This window comes from Sturnira hondurensis, unplaced genomic scaffold (assembly GCF_014824575.4).
Source record: "Sturnira hondurensis isolate 20B ecotype Veracruz unplaced genomic scaffold, ASM1482457v3 Scaffold0013299, whole genome shotgun sequence".
Taxonomy (NCBI): Eukaryota; Metazoa; Chordata; class Mammalia; order Chiroptera; family Phyllostomidae; genus Sturnira; species Sturnira hondurensis.
This window is the reverse complement of record NW_028085930.1, coordinates 3,737,677-3,758,441: the sequence shown is the minus strand read 5'-3', so window position 1 is coordinate 3,758,441 and position 20,765 is coordinate 3,737,677. Positions and strand designations below refer to the sequence as shown.

General features: G+C 35.2%; 1 protein-coding gene and 1 pseudogene across 2 annotated transcripts in view; one reads left to right on the top strand and one right to left on the bottom strand.

Annotated features, from left to right (window-relative positions):
* STAG1 (STAG1 cohesin complex component) overlaps window positions 1-20,765 on the bottom strand; it is a 400,795-nt gene that overhangs the window by 56,843 nt on the left and 323,187 nt on the right. For both annotated transcript variants that reach the window (XM_037061224.1, XM_037061225.1), the window contains exon 22: window positions 4,748-4,828. In XM_037061224.1, coding sequence (XP_036917119.1) covers window positions 4,748-4,828 — 81 coding nt within the window. The remainder of the gene's footprint in view (window positions 1-4,747; window positions 4,829-20,765) is intronic.
* On the top strand, window positions 16,375-17,039 carry LOC118997477 (dnaJ homolog subfamily A member 1-like; annotated as a pseudogene).

Sequence of the window (20,765 nt, the reverse complement as noted above, 5' to 3'; positions counted from 1 at the left end):
CTTGTACTTATATAACCAAAACTAATACACATCATTTATTAAGCGACCTCTTCAGAGATTTAAAGGACATTCTATAAATGTACTGAGTAGAAAAAAACATAGTGGTCAGCTGGTTAGCCCTCTCATAGCTGAATGGCTCATTCCATTAACAGAATAATTATTCAACAACCAGAAATATTAATGCAATAAGACTTTCAAGTTATCTCTAAATGATCATTACAAATTAAATACAAAGATCCCAAGAGTCTTCTGAATTACATTTACATTTTAAGAAGGAAAGGGAAAAAATGAGAGTGTTTTAGGTACATTACTACCGAAGTTCTCCATATACTTTACAACCTACTAGCATTACAAACTAAGCTGTAAGGGACCGGTTTGTCTTGGCCTGGCAAATGTGACTCAGCTCTGTATGGAAAACCTACAGAAGCAAAGTGGTGGTCAGGAGCCAGACCTTCAAACCGAGTTTTCCCATGGGAATCCGGCCTGGAAAGTGCATACAGATTGTTATGGCTTGCTCTTGCTAAAACTCCATCACCCTGGTCTAAAACAACAAATATGTATTGTCTATCTTCAAGGTAATTTCCAAAGTTTGGATGAGTTCTCCCAAGCACAGAGCTAATGAGCTCATCACCATTCCCCTCTGCATGTTATTTTCATTTTCTTGATTGTACCTAAAATGTAGACGATAATATTCTATGTGATAGATAACAAATCTTTCTCTGATGTAAGACCCCAGGAAAACAATAAAAGCCTGTCTAGGCAAGGGTCGAGGCGCTCCCCTCTTGAGGGAGTGGCCGAGGCATCCATAGGCACTCTCCCCTTGAGAGAGTAGTCGTGCCTGTTCCCTTTTTCTCCACAGGATTGTTGTCGCCTGTGCATTCATTCTTGGGGTAAGCCACAACAGGTGGACTCTGCTGGCCAGGGTCTGCCACACTAAGCCATTTAAAATCATGGTAACTTCTCATTCAAATGCCTTTATGGATACAAAATGATGAAAGAAAATGGGCTATATGACATACATTTTTAAATACCCAACTGATTAACAGACATTGCTGGTTTGTGTTCAGTAAGGAGTCAACCAACTTGCTGTGCCCTTAAAATTTTTTTAAAAGCCACAATAAAACTTTCTAGAACTAGCTGTAGTAAAAGTTCAATAATACAACAATTCATTTTTTACTTTTTTAAATCCTTACCCAAGGATATGTTTTTATGGATTTGGGTAGGGGATTGGAGAGAAAAAGAGAGAAAGAAACATCAGTGTGAGAGAGAAACATCACTTGGTTGCCTCCTGCACATGCCCTGACCGAAGACTGAACCTACAATTTAGGTGTACAGGTCTACACTCCAACCAACTCAGCCACCCAAGAAAAGCAATAAATACAAGAATTTAAAGAGTGCTAACAGAAAGACCAGTAGATTTTCTGGATTCAAAATTTTTCTAAGTAATCAGGTTCCTTATCTGTAAAATGGGATTATGATAATATTGACTTTATAGGATTAAGATTTAATTAAATTAGAGCACTTATATTAAAGTTCTTTACAGAATGTAAAATATCAACAAGATATTAAGAACAATGTCCCCCATCTAGGCCTTATCTAAAAGAAACAGGTTTCATCAAATCATTTCTAAATTCAAGAGCTCTAACATTACATTTATAAACAAAAGAATGCTACTATTGCAAATAAGATACAGAACGCCCTAAGCATTTTTCTAGTATCCATCCATGCTTAAAATCTCTGTGAGTTAAACCTGATAAACCAAAACCTAAGTAAGATTAGGATGAAGAATAGAGATGTTTTTTGTATTAGTAGTTAAAAAAAGTTATTTTTTTGTGATAAAACTATCACTGTTAAATATACCAACAACAGAACAACCACTCAAACAGTATCAAAAGAGATAAAGTAAAAAGTAAATTTCTTCTTATGCCTGCCCCCAAAGAGTTCTATTTCTCAGAGGTAAGTACTGTTAAGTTTCTTACATATCTACTGAGACATCTTTAGTACAGCAGCTATTAATCATACATAGATTACAGAATTTTAGAGCTAGAAAATGTTGGTACCATACAACTTTCAACTTTATAAACAAGCAACCTGAAACACAAGTGATTTTTTAAATTGTCATTAATTTCTGGAAAGCACTTTACAATTGGCAAAATGCTTGACATAAGTTATCTGCCTTGAAATAATAATAGTCATAGTAATAATAATTATTATTATTGAGTTTATCAGGGTCACACTGATTAACATAACTGTAAAGATTTCAAGTGTACAAACTCAATAAAACATCTGCATACTTGCATCCTGTACCCATCGGCCAAAGTAGTCTCTTTCTGCCCCCCCATTATTCCCTCTTTGTTCTCTTCTACCTCATCTCACAGTCCTCTCTTCCCTTCTGTCTATCACTATACTATTGTCTGTGTCTATGTGATATATAAGGTTTTAAAACTGTTTTAAAAGAATCTGCCCTGGCTGGGTAGCTTAGTTGGTCAGAGCATCATCCACCTATGCCAAGTCGCTGTTGTGGTCCCCAGTCAGGACATATACAAGAGTAAACCAGTGAATGTATAAATAAGTGGAACAACAAATTGATGTTTCTCTCTCTCCCTTCCTCTCTATCTGTAAGAATCAATAAAGTAAAAAAACAAAAATCAATCACTGAATGCATAAATAAAGGGAAGAAACTGGTATTTCTCCCTCTTTCTTCCTTATTCTCTCTCTCTAAAAAATTAAATAATAAATAAATAAATAAATAAAATAAGCTATGACCGAGTAGCTCAGTTGCATAGAGCGTCATCCTGATATGCCACGGTTGTGGTTTTGCTCTCTGGTCAGGGCACATAGAGAAAGTAACCAATGAATGCACAAACACTTGTAAGTGGAGCAACAAACTGATGTTTATCTCTCTCTCCCTAAAATCAAGAATAACTTTTTAAAAATTTAAATAAATAAATAAAAGGAAGAATCTTAGCAATGAGAGATAAGTTTGCATGTATCTTGAAGATTCGTGCTTTTTAAGATTATTACTAAGAAAACTACTTTATAGATACAACCAAACAATGATTACTAAATATATTTTGAATTAAAAAATTACCAACAACTTCAAAGTGAGAAGAAATAACTTGAGAGACACTTATGTAAAAATTTCAAACATAATATACATGTACAAAATCTATAAATAAAAGCCTACTGCGTAATGAAGCACCTGAAAGATGCTATAGTATTCTTTCTGGCATAACGAAAATCAGTGTTGGCCACAAAATCTGCATTGCCATGGTGGCTATGACAATCACAAAATCTGTATTATGATTAATGACAAAAATAACACTCTTATTTATCAGGAGGGGTGTCTATTATTTACTTAGAAGGACAAGGAATCTCAAACTAATTCTGCTAAAATGAAGTTAAAAAAATAGAAAGTACTGAAAGAGGTAAGCTTAATAACAGAAATTCTCACTCTTACTATAGAATATAGTTGTAAAAGAACAAAGTTTCAATTCAATTTAACAAAAAATTAACCATTAAATATGTTATTTTTAGATAAGTGTTGATTCTAAATTTATATAAATGCAATTATCAACATTTAGCCAAAATACAAGCAACTTAGATAACCAAAATAATCTCAGTGGGAAAAAAAAAGAATACAAAACCAACCAAACAAAAAAATCAGAATAAAAGTTAACTGTGTGTAACATATGATAGACTCTTATCAAATTTTAGCTTACACATATTCAGTCTCTTCTAATTTTACGATACTTAAGAACATTTCTACAAACATGAAAATGCAATATAATTTCCAAGTGGCTTATATGTTACTAATAAAAGGTTAACTTCAATTTTTGCTTATCAAGACTGTCAATAAAATAGAAAAAAACCTGGAAGCTAACTAACATATCACCATCCTTCTAATTAAAAACAAACAAAATCTCTGATTGCTTTCCAAAGGAAGAGAAATCCTTAAGTTATTAATTAGAAGGGCCAGCTCATGGTTATAAATCTTCATGGGAGACCTGTTTTCTCCCCTTTATTCAATGGCAAACTGAATAAAGGGGAGAAAATTTTAAGACAGGCTGTTTTCCTCCATAAATGGAGCTGGTATGGGTTTATTTCTAATTTATACTTGTGCTGGGAGTACCTTTTTAGAATCCCAGCTTTTCAGGGAGATGTGCTACCTATTAGACATTCCACCTGGGAAGGGATTTATAGTTTGTCTAGATTAGAAAAGATCCTCAAAGTTAACTAGGCTTCAGTGCTCTGCTGACTCTCTGGAATCCTAGTTTCACTTAATCTCTGGTTTGTATTTCTTTTTGTTTTGCATGGTCGGTCATAAATTAAAAAACAACAGCAACAACAATTTGAGCTGTTTTTAACAAGAGTGTTAAACAGTTTGGGCCCCAAGGTGCCATAATGCCAGAAACAAAACCTACATACTATACTTTCAGTATCATTCTATTTTTTATAGCATGTTACCTACCTATCAGAGCTCTTTTGGTTTCTATGATAGTTATTTCTTATAAGAATTTTAACTGTGTGTGTATATACAACTAAATATATATTGCTTGAAGATTGGTTATCTTTCAAAAGGTAAAATATACTTACTCATAGGATAAAGCAAGAATTGAAAACAGTAATTATTATATATTTTATTTAAAATAATTTATTATAGATAACTGTAAATTATTAAATATAAATTAAGCAAGGTTATTTTATTTTAGTAATAACCCTTCTGCCTACAGAAACTCTTACTTACTTTGGAAGGAGAACCATCAGTAATTTTCACCAACTGCCAAAGAATCGAGTAATGGGAACACTGCAATGCCTGTACGACTATCTGTATCAAATAAAAAAATTCAAACAAATAAGACATAATTTACATTTGCAGTTTTTATCATACAATAGTTATCATACTTTTTAATCTTACAATAAGTTTGGAGTCCAACTTTTTATAGAATTCAGGGGAGTGCATAAAATATTTAGTTAAAAAAAGGACAAACCAACATATCTTAGAGGATAAAGATAATCTATCTTGGTAAATATGGACCCAAATGACAGTGCGTTTCCAACAAAAAATGTATTATCATGAATACTTTGCTTAGATTTTTAAAAAGTGATATGTCTAAAACTAATGTATCCCAGTTTTATAACTAATTACTTATTTTGTTTTAAAGCATTTTAATGTGAAATAAAACTCACACAAGAATGTGCATAAAATATACAAAACTTAAAACTACTATAATATAGAATGTCAACTATAGTTTAAAAATTAAACTAAGTAAAAAACATATAAGACTTAATGAATGCTGTACATTACACTCCTATGACTATTTTTATATAACTGCCAATTTGTAAGTTTTAATCCCCTCACCTTTCAAACCCCCTTCCATCTGGCAACCACCAATTTGTTCTCTGTATCTATAAGTTTGGGGGGGAAAAGTATTTTTGAACCATGGATGGGAATCTGCACATGAGGAGGGTCAACTTAAGTCATAAATAAATTTCTGAGTGTGTGGAGAGTGTGTGTGTATGTGTAGGTATTCGTAACTCCAATGCTGTTCAAGGGTCAATAATAATCTCTTTTCTCCTAAGGGTAACAGTTATTTTTACTTTTCAGGCAGTCAGTACATTTTAACAACCTAAGTCTGCATCCCTAAATAATAAGCTTATTATGCCTATTTGTGAACACTGTATAAATGGGAGTCATGGAATATGTATCAGTTTTTATCTGACTTCTTTCATTTAAACACTTGTTTTTTCTAATTTATTTTTTTAAGATTTTATTTTTTTATTTATCTTTAGAGAGATGGGGTGGGAAGGAAAGAGAAAGATAGATCAATGTGTGTTCGTTTCTCATGCGCCCCCACCAGGGAACTGACTGGCAACCTAGGCGTGTGCCCTCACTGGGAATGGAACTGGTGACCTTTTGGTTCACAAGTCTGTACTCAATCCACTGAGCCACAGCTGCCAGAGCACTGTGAACATTCTTATACATGTCTCCTGGTACACCCATCTATAGACGTTCTCTAAAGTTTTTAGCACTCGAGACCTCTTTACACTCTTAAAAACTACTAAGGACCCCAAATAGTTTTGTTTATGTGAGTTATATGTCAACATTATCATATTAGAGATTAAAACTAATAAATGTTAAAAATATGCATTAAGGCATTTAAAAATAAACTGTTTATATCATAAGATAATAAATATTTCTTTAAAAACCTATTTTTTTTAAAACATAAAAACTTACTGGGAAGAATGGTAATGTTTTACATTTTTGCAAATCTTTTAATATATAGCTTAACAGCAAGCTAGAGTTTCAGATCTGCTCTGCATTCTGTTACAATATGCTGCTTTGATGAAGTATATGAAGAAAACCCAGAGTCACAGATCAGTTGGGGAAAAAGTATATTTTAATAGCTTTTATAGATAAATGTGTATGTATATTCTTTGATATGACCCCAATCCAATACCCCAATGTACACTTGTGAGAGAATGAGAATGAAAAAAAAAACAACTAAGTAACATCTTCATCTTATGAGAATAGTATGATCTCACAGACCTGTCCTGGAAGCCCAAGGGGTTCCTTATCTTACTTTGAGAACCACTGCTCTAGAAATAAGAATGCTGGATCATACATTATATGTATGTTTAACTTTATAGTAGATAGTACCCAACTGCTGTCCATGGTAGATGTATCTAGTAGTCTTTGACAGTTTCTTGGCTCCATGTTTTTAACAAAACTTGATAGCATATTTTGAATTTGGTGCTTTTATTACATGAGTACTATTTTAAGGTGGTACTATTATATTTTGCCATGTATAATATGCACTCACATTTTTGTGTGCATTGTATATGAGATTATTACACCCATGTATAATGCATAGCCTTATTTTTCCCTAAAAAATTTGGGTAAAAAAGTGTGCACTATACATGGCAAAATGTGGTAATTTACATGTGTGTAAATACCATGGAGATGGGTATCTTTTCATTTTTTATTGGCATCGAATTCCTGTTTTGTGAATTGTTTGTCCCTATTTTTCAGAGAAGGAACAGAATTCAGGAAAATTAAACTGATTAAAAATCTTAACACAGGACAGAATTTCACTTTAAAGAGGTCTTTTACTACATTTTTTGTTGAATAGGTTTATCTTCACTGTAATAAAACATATCAAATTATATGATATTCCCTTATTACAGTGTCTCTATTACCTTTTCTACTTCACCAAAAACCGTTAAGATTGAATATATGAAGAGAATAAACTGAAAATCAGTAAATGAGATGTTACAGGAAGCAGCTGAGAGCTTTAACTGGTTTTATTTTTTTAAAAATCAGGTTTTAGTTCTGGCTGGTGTGGCTCTGTTTGCTGGACCATTGTCCCATAAACTAAAAAGTTGCAGGTTCGATTCTCAGTCAGAGGACTACGTAGGTAATGGGTTTGGTCCTGATCAGGGAACATACCAAATCCATTCATTCATTCACTCATTCATTCATCCATCCATCTATTTATTTACTTACTCATCACCCATGGATAAGTTTATTGGTTTTAGAGAGAGAGAAAAGGGGTAAAAGAGCAAGAGAAATATGATGTAAGAGAGAAGAAAGCTCGACTGGTTACCTCTTGTATGTGCCCAACTGGGAATGTAACCTGCAGCCTAGGTGTGTGTCCTGACTGCGGCTTGAATCTGCAAACTTTAACAAAAAATCCTCACTGGAAGACATGTCCACTGATTTTACAGCATGGGGAAGGGAGCAAGAGAGAAATAGTGATGCGAGAGAAACATCCATTGCACCCTGACTGGGGACCGAACCTGTAACCCAGGCATGTACCCTGACTGGGAATCAGACCCACTATCCCTTTGGCTTATGGGATAACACTACAACCAAATGAGCAACAATGGCCAGGACTAAACCCTGAACCCACAATCTATTGGTGTAAGGGACAACACTCTAACCAGCGAAGCTGCCTGCCCACAGATCAAGTAAAACATCCCCACTTTAATCTGTTTCATATACCAATATTCATCATGTTTACTTTAAAAGAGCTCCACTCCATTTTTTAAATAAAAAGCTCACTCTCACTGATTGGAAAGCATTTTCCTTTCTCAAAGGTATATAACTATATAGCTAATAACACTTTAAAAGAAAATTTAGAAGTCTTCCTTCCAGGCTTTATATCAGTCATACTGATATTTTAACTTCCATACCAGCAATGTTATCCTAACTTGTCCAAAAGTCATTTATTCAGCAACTTAATCTTTCTGTAGTACAGACGTGACAAGGACAAGCAATGAAAAAACTGGAAAAAAAGACTGTCCTAACCTGTGAGCAACAAAGTCCTCCTCCTGCCTTTTCTTTCTTCTTTAAAAAGATTTTATTTGTTTATTTCTTAGATAGAAGAACAGGGAGAGAGAAAGAGAGAGAAAGAAACATAGAGCGGTTGCCTCCCACATGTGCCAAGACCTGAGACTGAACCCACAATGCAGGCATGAGCCCTGACCAGGAATCAAACTGGTGAACTTTTGCTTTGTGGGACAATGCCTAACCAACTGAGCCATACGGGTCAGGGCCCTTCTGCCTTTTCTTCACTACTATTGCTCTGAACCTGGAGAGGATCTTCAAATGATAGCAAGCATTGGCCTGCTGAGTAATCATTTCTTCCAATCCCAGTCCCCTGTCCTTGTGTTTCCCACAAAGTAACACTGGTTCCAGGGAGGACCCAGTAATGTGTACTGCACATTTTTGGGCAGAAGTAGTTCAGAAGCAGGAATACCTTTTCCATCTTCTCCTCCCCTACATACCAGCAGGATACCAATGCACCAGGAGATTTTTGGGTACCTGAATTACTGGATAGTGCAGTGATACCCTACTTCCCTTAATTGTACTTTATGGTTATGGGAATGAGAAAAAAATTGTACTGTGTTGAGATGCAGAGATTAATTAATTATAGGAGTTAGCCTTACCTCAATCAACATAAATATTCTTTAACTATTAGGTCTTTTTATTAATAATTATTGGTAACTATTCAAAGAAACTATAGCTGTTTAACCTTTGATAAGAAGACTGAGTCAATGAAAATCATTCAGCTGTGGCTAATGATATCACCTATCCTGAAGATGAACTGTATTATTACACATAAATTAAGACCAAGAGATAAGCTCTTAGAACTAGTTTAAGTTTAGACAAACTAAATATGGATAAAAGAGAACATCAGATTAAAAACTACAGAAGAGTAACATAATCAGATGTTTCAAAAATATATTATTAGCAAGAGCAAATAGAAGTGATTCTATTTGTTCTTTGTTAGCATTTTCTTTCCTTCTCTGTTTTCTTTTAGAGCAAGAGGGAGACAAAAACATCAATGATTGGTTGCCTCCTGTAGATGCACCAAGAGGGGATCGAACCTACAACCTAGACATGTGCCCTGCCCTGAGACTGAACCTGCAATCTTTTGGTGTACAGGACAATGCTCCAACTGAGACCCCAGCAATGGCACTTCTCTCTCTCTTTTTTAAAAAAAATGTATTTATTAATTTTTTAGAGAAGAGGAAATGTAGGTAGGGTGGGGGACAGACAGATATACATACACACACAGACACACACACACCCCGATTTGTTGTTCCATTTATTTATGCATTGATTTGTTGCATATTCCCTGACCTGCACATTCCCTGTCCTGGGAAACAGACCTGCAATCTTGGCATATCAGGACAACACTCTAACCAACTGAGAAAGCTGGTCAGGGCCTCTTTGTTAGCATTTTAAATGTAATAATAATTGTTGTATTATAAAGAATAATAGAACAGACTACCCAACTTAAGAACTGGTATCATGCCAATAACTTTGTATCTACCTCAAAGCTCTTCCCCTGTTCCTTAGGGCTGGTAAATCATCCCACTAAATTTCATGTATATCATGCCTAGGCTCTTAAAAAATAGTATGTCACATATATCACATTTAAGTATCATTAGATCATACACTATCTGATTTGGCTAGTGTTTGAGCTTTTCAAAAATGTGTAGCACTGTGTAGTCTTTTAAGAGAGCAGCTCTACTTCATGCTTGCCATGCTTCTGAACACCCTAAGATTTAAAAAATTACAAGTTCTTATGATCTACCACTGAGTATTAAAAGTCAGTAGAAAAAACATTTAATAACAAAACAACCTGAATAGCCAAATCAATCTTGAGAATGAAGAAGAAAGAACGAAGAACATCATACTTCTGATTCAAACTGAATCACAAAGCTGTAATAATCAAAACAAAATGGTACTGGCATAAAATCAGGCACAAAGATCTATAGAATGGAAAAGAAGAGCCCCGAAATAAACTCACAAATACATGGTCAATTAGTTTATGACAAAAGAATGCAAATGGACCACTAACTTGCACCGCACACAAAAATGAGCTCAAAATAGATTAAATTTGAATCTATTTTGAGACCTAAAATGATAGAACTCCTAGAAGACCTAAGATGATAGAACTCCTAGAAGAAAACAGAGTTGGTGAGCTCCCTGATATTGGTCTTGGCAATGATTCTTCGGATCTGACATCAAAAGCAAAGGCAAATAAACAAACAAACAAACAAACAAACACCACCAAAAAAATAAAGTGACCAACTGAATGGGAAAAAATATTGCTAATCATATATCTGATAAGGGGCTGCTTATCTAAAATAGATAAAGAACTCATACAACTCAGTAAGAGAAAAACTAAAACAATTTAAAAATGGGCAGAGAATCTGAATAGACATTTTCTCAATGAAGGTATATAGCTGTCCCTTGATACCCATGGGAGACTGTTTCCAGGACCCTATGTGGATACCAGAATCCAGGGAAGTTGAAGTCTCTGAACTAAAATGGCACAGAAGGATGCATACAGTAGACCCTCTGCACCTGTGGATTCCCAACCACAGATGGAAATTATTATTTTCAATTTGCAGGTGGTTGAATCCATGGATATGAAAACTGCATGTGAAGGGCTGACTTAATAGATCACAGATGGCAAACACAAAGCCTGTAGGCTGAATCTAGCCCTCCACCTTGTTTCTACCTGGCAGCAGCGCCAAGCTCTCGCTTAACTGTTAAGTAATAGCTACATTTATACAGTCCTACAATTACATTCAGCCCTTTGAAGGCAACTGTGAGGGTGATGTGGCCCCCAGAGAAAATGAGTTTGATACCCCAGGTATAGATGGCCAATAAGTATATAAAAAGATATTAAACGTCACTACTCATCAGGGAAATGCAAACTGAAACCACAATATCACCTCACACATCTGTTACAATGGTTATTATCAAAGAAGTCATAATATATGATAACAAATGTGGTGAAAATGTGGAGAAAAGGGAACCCTTCTGCATTGTTGGTATGAATGTACAGGCAGAGTTCCGGCAAAGATGGAGGTTTACGCAGAAGTCCTTCACTTCCTCAAACAACCAAAAGGAGGATAATAACCAATTTAAAATCAATAAACAACCAAAAGTGCCAGAAAATCAAACTCCATGGAACTCTGGACAACCAAGAAATTAAACAAAAAAAAAACCAACCAGAACAACCAGACCTGTAAGGCCATGGACCAGGTGGGCAGAGCCAGCTGTTGCCAGGTAGCCAACAACACAGGTGGGGCTGACTGAAGACAAAAATGAGACTCAAAGGTGACTGTGGACTACGGCAGTTGCGACAGTGGGTGAAACTTCCAGTCTCACGCAAGAGTCCATTGGAAAGTGCACTACAGACAGCAGGTGGGCTGCACTGTTTCCTCTCTGGCCCTCCCCAACAGGCAGTGCCGCAGCAACAACAGTTGCCCTGCCTAAGTAAATACCTAAGGACCCGCACCCTTACAACTTATCAGTTGTGCCAAGACAAAGAAATAGGTCCCAAAACAAAGAAGAGAGCAAAACCTCAGAAAGAGAACTAAACAAGGAGGAGATCGCCAACCTATCTGACGGAGAATTTAAAGCTCTGGTAATCAAAATGCTCACAGAACTGATTAAGCTTGGTTGAAGAATAAAAAAAAAAAAAAAGAATACCCAAAGTGAAATAAAGCAATATACTCAGGGAACGAACAGTGACAAGAAGGAAATCAGGGGTCAGAGCAATGATTTGGAACAAAAGGAAAAAATAAACATCTATCTGGAGCAAAATGAAGAAACAAGAATTCAAAAAAGTGAAGAGAATCTTACAAACCTCTGGGACAACCTGAAATGTGCCAATATCCAAATTGTAGAGGTTCAGAAGAAGAAAAACAACAGCAAGAAACTGGAAACATATTAGAACAAATAATGAAGAAAAACTGCCAAAATCTGGCCAAGGAAATAAACTTCCAGGAAGCTCAGACAGTCCCAAAGAAGTTGAACAGAAAGAGGAACACACCAAGGCACATCATCATTAAGTTATCCAAGATTAAAGATAAAGAGAGAATCCTAAAAGAAGAAAGAGGAAAGGAGTTACCTATAAAGGAGTGCTCATAAGGCTATCAGCTGATTTCTCAAAAGAAACCTTGCAGGCAAGAAGGGGCTGGAAAGAAGTATTCAAAGTCAGGAAAGGCAAGGAGAGCTACATCCAAGATTATTCTATTCAGCAAAGCTTTCATTTAGAATGAAAGGGCAGACAAAGTGCTTCCCAGATAAGATCAAGTTAAAAAAGTTCATCATCACCAAGCCATTATTATATGAAATGTTAAAGGGACTTATCTAAGAAAAACAAGATAAAAAATACAGTAAAATGACACTAAACTCACAACTATCAATGAATGAACCTAAAAGAAAAGAAAAACAATGAAAATAACAACTAAGCTAACAACCAGAACAGGAACAGAATCAGAGAAATGAACATTACATGGAGGAATTTCAGTGGGGAGGGGGAAGAGAGGATTAGGGGGGGAAAGGTACAGGGAAGAAGCATAATTAGTAGACATAAAATAGATGGGGAGAGATAAAAACAGGTATAGGAAACAGAGGACTCAAGGAACTTATATATATAACCCATGGATATGAATTTAGTGGGGGAGGAATGCTGGAGTGTGGGGGGGCAGGGTGGAGGGGGGTAAAGGAAAATTGGGAAAACTGTAATAGCATAATGAATAAAAAAAGAATGTACAGGCATACCTTGTTTTATTGTGCTTAACAGATGTTGAGTTTTTTACAAATTGAAGGTGAGACCCTGTACAAGTAAAAATATTACAACTCATTTTATTGTGGTAGTCTGGAACAAAACTGAGGTATGCCTGTAAATAGGTACAGCTATGGAAAACACTATAAAGGTTCCTCAAAAAATTATAAGAGTATAATTCAGCAATTTCACTTCTGAGTATTTATCAGAAAGAAAACAAAAACATTAACTCAAAATGATATAGGCATGTCCTATGTTTATTGCAGCATCATTCACAATAACCATGATATGGAAACAACCTAAGTGTCCACCGTGAGTGAATGAATACAGAAAATGTAGAATACATAGAGAATTAATTATTATTCGGCCATTAAAAAGAAGAAAATCTTGTCTTTTGTGAAAATACAGATGGACCTTGGGAGCATTGTTCTGAGTGAAATAAGTCAGACAGAGAAAGATAAATATGGAACAATCTCATATATGGAATCTAAACAACAACAAAACACTAACAAACCAAGATCATAATTACAGAAAAATTGGTGGTTGCCAGAGGTGGGAGGTAGGGGGTAGGCCAATGAAAGGGTAAATGAAATCAAAAGTTACAAGCTTTCAGTTATACAACAAATAAGCCATGCAAATATAATGTAGAGCATGGTGACTATAGTTAATAATAAAATCTGTAACTATGTATGGTGAAGGACATTAACTAGACTCACTGTGGTGATCATTTCATTATACACAAACATCAAATTATATTGTATACCTAAACTAATAAAATGTTGCACGTCAATTATACCTCAGTTTAAAAACAAGAAATAACTGAACAACTTTTTAAATGGTTTAATTTAAATAATTTCTGTGATCATTATGTAACTGAGCTTTGGCAGAAAGGACTGAAATATAAGAATAAAGAGTCTATCAAATTTTCTAATGGTTCTTGCCCTGGCTGGTGTAGCTCAGTGGATTGAGCACAGGCCTGCGAACCACACGATCGAGGTTTGATTCCCAGTCAGGGCACATGCCTGGGTTGCAGGCCAGTTCCCAGCAGGGGACTCACAAGAAGCAACCATCCATTGATATTTCTCTCCTTCTCTCCTTCCTTTCCTCTCTAAAAATAAATAAATAAATAACTCTTAAAAAATAAATTAAAAAAAAATTTCTAATGGTTCTTGGTTCTAAAATTTCTACCAGGTGATAAATGTTTTCTTTCATTTTTATGGTTGTGTTTTGGTCTAGAGCTTTCTAAACTTTAAAATATAAATATACACTAGTCAGGCTTTGAAATGGCCTTCCTAAGTATAAAAAATGACTACTCCTCTTATTTTTATCCTACTACATTAAAAAAACTAAGATATAATTTATATGTAAAGGAAAATTACTATTTTTAACATACAGTTCTTTGAGTTTTGACATATAGTTATGTAACTACCAAAACAATGAAGATCTAGAACAGTTCTATCATCTTTCAAATTGGACCTCCCCCCATGCCTGGAGATACATTTTCTCTACCTATAGTTTTGCTTCTGAAATGTACAATGCATCTATATAGCATATAGATTTGTGCATCTGGCTTCTCTGACTCCGTACATTGCTACTGAGATTCATCCATGTTATTGTATATAGTTCCTTCCACTGTACTGCTGAGAAGTATTCTTACCAGTTGATGGACATTTGAGTTGTTTGCAGTTTGGAGCAACTCAGAAAGCCACTATAAATATCCAGGTATAGGTTTTTATGTGAACTTAGCTACTCATTTCACTTGGATAAACATCCAGAGATGGATTCCTGGGTCATATGATGTGCATATTTAACTGTATCGGAAAATGCTAAACTACTATCCAAAATGGCGTAATATTTTGCCTTCCTACCAATAACAGGAGTTCCAAATGCTTTCTAAAGACTTATAGTGGTATCTAATTGTAGTTTTATTGAATAGTTTGAATTTCTCTAAATGACTAATGGTTTTAAGTTTCTTTTTATGTATTTATCATCTTTGTTGGTGAAGTAGCTTTTCAATTCTTTTGTCCAGTTAAAAAAAAACTGAGTTGTTTTTCTTACTAATGAATTTTGAGAGATTTTCACATTTTTGGTAAAAGTCAGTTATCAGGCATGTGATTTGAAAATATTTTCCAGTTTACTGGAGTGTCTTTTTAATTCTCTTACAAGTATCCGACAGGAGAAGTGCTTAATTTTAGTAAGTGTCTGTGTTTGAATTTCTCTCTTATGAAAATAATGCTTTCGGTATTGTTTCTAAGAAATCTTTCATTAACTAAAGATCACAAGGATTTTCTTTATTTGTTCTTTCAGATGTTTTAGAGCTGCAGGTTTTACATTTTGGTGTATGGTCCATTCTGAGTATATTTTTTTCAATTTTTAAATTAGATTTTATTTATTTATTTTTAGACAGAGGGGAAGGGAGGAGAAAGAGAAGGAAGGAGAGACACATCAATGTGTAGTTGACTCTCATGCACCCCACACCGGGGACCTGGCCTACAACCCAGATATGTGCCCTGACTGGTGCAGGTAAGCACCCAATCCATTGAGCCACAACAGCCAGGGCTATTTTGAGTTAATTTTTATAAATGGTGTAAGGTATGGATTGAAATTCATTTTCTTTGCATATGGCTACCCAACTATTTCAGCACCAACTGTTGAAAAGACGATCCTTTCTCCAAAGGAACTGTCTTGGCACCTCTGTCAAAAACCAACCAAAGAACTCTGCACGACACTGGGTGAGAGGTGGAGGATCAGTGGCTACCTGAACTGTGCATAAAAATGTACTCCTTCCTGATCCCACACCAGTCTTGTCCTGCTCACCAACTGACAAAAAATGGTGAAAGAAACCATTATATTTTGGGGGTCAAACCCAAAGCCACCAGAAGCTGAAAAAGGCTTACAGGAAGCTGGCCTGAAGTACCACCCTGATAAGAATCCAAATAAAGCAATTTAGATGGATTTATCAAGCTTACTAACTGCTCTCTGATGCAAAGGGAATTACGTGACAACGGGGAAGAATAGGCCATTAGAAACGATGCGGCAGGTGGCTCACCTACGGACATTTTAAAAATACAAGTTTTTTAACTGAGAGAGAGACAGACAGACAGACCAACAGACATTGTCTTGCTGCTCTCCCCATTTTATGTGTTCATTCCTTGTTTTCCTGTATGTTCCCTGACTGGGAATGGAACCTGCAACCTTGGCATATCAGGACGATGCTCTAACCAACTGAGCTAGCCAGCCAGGGCACCCATGGACATCTTTTTCTGTTTTTGTTTTTGGAGGAGGAGGAAAGGATGCAGAGAGGAGGTAAAAATGTTGTACATCTGCTTTCAGTAACCTTAGAAGATTTATAAAATGATGTAACAAGAACACTAACTCTGTAAAAGAATGTGATTTGTGACCAATGTGAAGGCCAAGATGGTGAGAAAGGAGCCATAGAGTACTGTCCCAATTGCTAAGGTACTGGGATGCAAAAAAGAATTAATCAGATAAAACCTGGAATGGTTCAGCAAATGGAGTCTGTGTGCATAGACTTGCCAGTGCCATGGGGAATGGATCAGTCCAAAAGATAAGATGTAAAAGCTACAACTGAAGGAAGATAGTTTCAGAAAAGACTCCAGAAGTTCATATTGACAAATGTACGAAAGAAGGCCAGAAGGTAACATTCCTTGGTGAAGGACACCAAGAACCAGGACTGGAGCCAGGAGATATTATCATTGTTTTAGATCAAAAGGACCATGGTGCTTTAACGCATGAGAAAAAGGCCTTTTCATGTGTAGGCACGTACAGCTGGTTGAAGCATTCTGTGGATTTCAAAAGCTAATAGCTACTCTTGACATACAAACCATAGTCATCACCTGTCATCCAGGTCAGACTGTCAAACACAGAGATATCAAGTGTGTGATAAATGAAGGCACGCCACAGTTTATTGTTCTCTAACAACAGATCTCTAGTTTTCACCTTAGCCACTGATAACAGTTTCTTAGGTATCATCTCAGAAATAATATGCCAATCAGAAGAACATGTACAAAGATCTTATCACCCTTTTATGTTCATATACCACCCTGCTCCTTACCTTTTCCATTACATTTCTTCTCACATAGAATATTATAACATAAATAATATAAAGCTCACTATTTTTATAGCTACAGAACACTGCACAGAATTGAAACTACACTACTATATCTAACCAGTCCTCTATAAAGGAACATTTAAATTATTTCATGTCTTAAATTTTTATAAAAATGCTAACATGAACATCTTCATACCTACATCTTTATACACATGTCCAAGTATGTATCTGCAGTCTAAATTCCTAGAGCTACAAACACTTAAATGAAGGGTATGTCCATTTTTAATTTTGATAGGGAGTAACAAAGTTCTAAATGGATTAACCAATTTAGTTTCACAGTGGTACTTTAGAATATGCCAGTATTAAAAAAATAAACTTCCTAAGGTAACCTGATGTATGCACAGTTACCAATTACTGTAACAGAGCCTAGATTGGATGGAGTGAAACTGAGGTTACTTAGACAAAACAGGCAACTACTACTGCAATTTACAAGAGAAAATATGAGGAATTCAACTAAGTAAATGGTATAAGGGCTTGAAAAATAATGACAAGAAGAGATTCAGAAGCTACAATTTATAAAAATCAAAAGTCTTCTGATTTTAAGAACTACTTCTAATAAACCCTTATATCTTCAGGACCTGACAATGAAATACATTTTTGGTCAATTATGACTAGAAAGGTCATGCATTGGACGTGTGTGTGTGTTTGTGTGTGTGTGTGTAAGGGGTGGGGAGCAAATGCAAAGGGTTTTGAATTTGTATGTCTAAGGAAGAGTCGGAAATAGGTACTTGAAATAATTTCTAGACACAGTCAATGAACTATGTGTGTAGTCTTCTAAGAAAGCATGAATTCATTATTTATACAATAAGCAATAATCTGACTACTGTTAAACTCAACCTCTATATCATGTTCAAGCTAAAGAAATGTATTGCTTTCTAGTTCATGATGACAGATTACATATTAGCATCTAATCTCTCCCCACTATTTCCACTGAAACAATACAAAAGAAATTTGGAAAATATAAAATTACAGAAATTAAGAGTTTGACATGGGGAAGAAACCAAAAGACATGGGATATATTATAACCAATAGTTGTAGATTAGAAGATGTGAAGAGACACTAAAAATAATTTTTTTCTTTCTTTTGTTTTAAGATTTTATTTATTTATCTTTAGAGGGAAGGGAAGGAGAGAAGGAGAGAAACATCAATGTATGGTGGCCTCTGGTGAGTTCCCTGCTGGGAACTGACCTGCAACCCAGGCATGTGCCCTGACTGGGAATCGAACCGCGATTCTTTGGTTCGCAGGCCCGCGCTCAATCCACTGAGCTACATCAGCCAGGGACACTAAAAATAATTTAAATGGTTGGCTTGAGTGGGTATAAAGAGGCTATGTTACCTTAAGATAAGTTATTTAATATCTATCTATCATTTTCATCATTAATAAATTTTGGTCTTACATATTCTAAAGCTGTAACAGCTAAAACAGTACTGTCATGAGAAAAGATGGATCACTGGAAGAAGGAAAAAAACTCAGTTAACCTCAAAGAATGAGGCTTGGAAGTTATCCTGAAAAACAAATAGTTAAGTATATGGAAAATACAGCAATATAGTTCCCTCAAAAAGCTATACAGTAACTTTTAAGGTATCCTAAAGATATTAGACACAACTAAGGGTTCACAATAGCAAACATTTTGGAGTTCCTTGATATCCTTGCTCTATTTTCTGGATTCTAATCAAAAGTATAGAGCTAGCATGTAAAAATGTGAGTGTGCATGGTCCTTATGAAAAACTGGTTAAATATGGTTTTGGGGTTTTCTTTCATTTAAAAAAAATGTATTGACTTGAGAGAGTGAAAGAAATATCGATGCTGTTCCACTTACTCACACATTCACTGCTTGTCTCCTATATGTGCTCCCCAACTGAGGATTAAACTTGTAACCCTGGCACATCAGATGATGCTCCAACCAACCTAACCACCTGGCCAGGGCAGTTTTTGGATTTTCAATACTGGATTTCTAAAGAGATGTTTCTATGAGCTGCTAAATGCTAAATAATTTCTAATTGCTAAAATGAATAAAAGTATAATCAAGTAGTGATGAACTCAAATCTCATATACATGATTAAAGTTTAAGAATATGTAGAATCTAGAAGACATGAATAAATGTTTAGAAGTTTAAAACCTTCCAAGACTAAACCACGAAGAAACAATAAATCTGAACAGATTGACTACTAGTAAAGAAATTAAAGCAGTAATCAAAAAACTTCAAACATATAAAAAAGCCCAGGATCAGATGGTTTCACAGGTAAAGTTTACCAAATATTTAAAGAAGAATTAGTACCCATCTTTCTCAAACTATTCCAAAACATTGAAGAAAAAATAATACTTCTGAACTCCTTCTGTGAGGCCAGCATTACTGATACCCAAACGAGAGACACTAGAAAGAAAGAGAATTATAGGCCAATATCCTAAATGAACACTAATGCCAAAATTCTCAACAAATACTAGCAAACCAATGCAACAGTACATTAAGAAGATTTTTTAACACATCATGATCAAGTGGGATTTATACCAGGGATGCAAGGGTAGAGAAACAGCTACGAAACAATTAATGTGATTCATCACATTAGTATCTCAATACATGGAGAAAAAAGCATTTGACAACATCCAACATATGTTTATGAAAAATACTCTCAACAAAGTGGGCATAGAAGGATCTTTCCTCAACTTGATAAAGAATATATGTATATGACAAGCCCACACACAACATCATCCTCAATGGTGAAAAGCTAAAAGCTTTTCCTCTAAGATCAAGAACAAGACAAAGATGCCCATTTTCTCCACTATTAATCAACAAAGTCCTGGAAGTACCAGCAATAGCAATCAGGCAAGAAAAAGATATGAAAGGCATCCAAATAGGAAAGGAAGAAGCAGAACTATTGTCATCTGCCGATGACATGATACTATATATAGAAAACTCTAAAGAATCCACAAAAAAATTAAAAGTTAGTGAAATTCAGTAAAATACCAGAATACAAAATTAACACACAGAAATCTGTCATGTTCCTATACACTAATAATGAACAAAAAAGGTAACAATATACACTGAAGTAATGGCAGCCTCTTCAACAAGTGGTGTTGGGAAAACGGGACAGATACATGCCAAAAAAAAAAAGAAAAAGAAACTGGACCACTTTCTTACACCATATATAAAAAAACTGAAAATGGATTAAAGACTTAAATGTAAGGTCTGAAACCATAAAACTCCTAGAAGAAAACACAGGAAGTAAATGGACATCATCATGAGAAGTATCTTTGTGGACATGTCTCCTAAGAACAAGGGAAAGAAAAGAAAAAAATAAACAAATGGGACTGTATCAAACTAAAAACCTTCTGCATAGCCAAGGAAACGTTCAACAAAACAAAAAGGCAATCCACTGACTGGGAGGATATATTCACAAATGATATACTGGTCGATATCCAAAATACACAAGAAAATCAAAGAACTCAGTAAGAGTAATGAAAATAATCTGAATGAAAAAATGGAAAGAGGACATGAAGACATTTCTCCAAAGAAGTCATACAGATGGCCAAC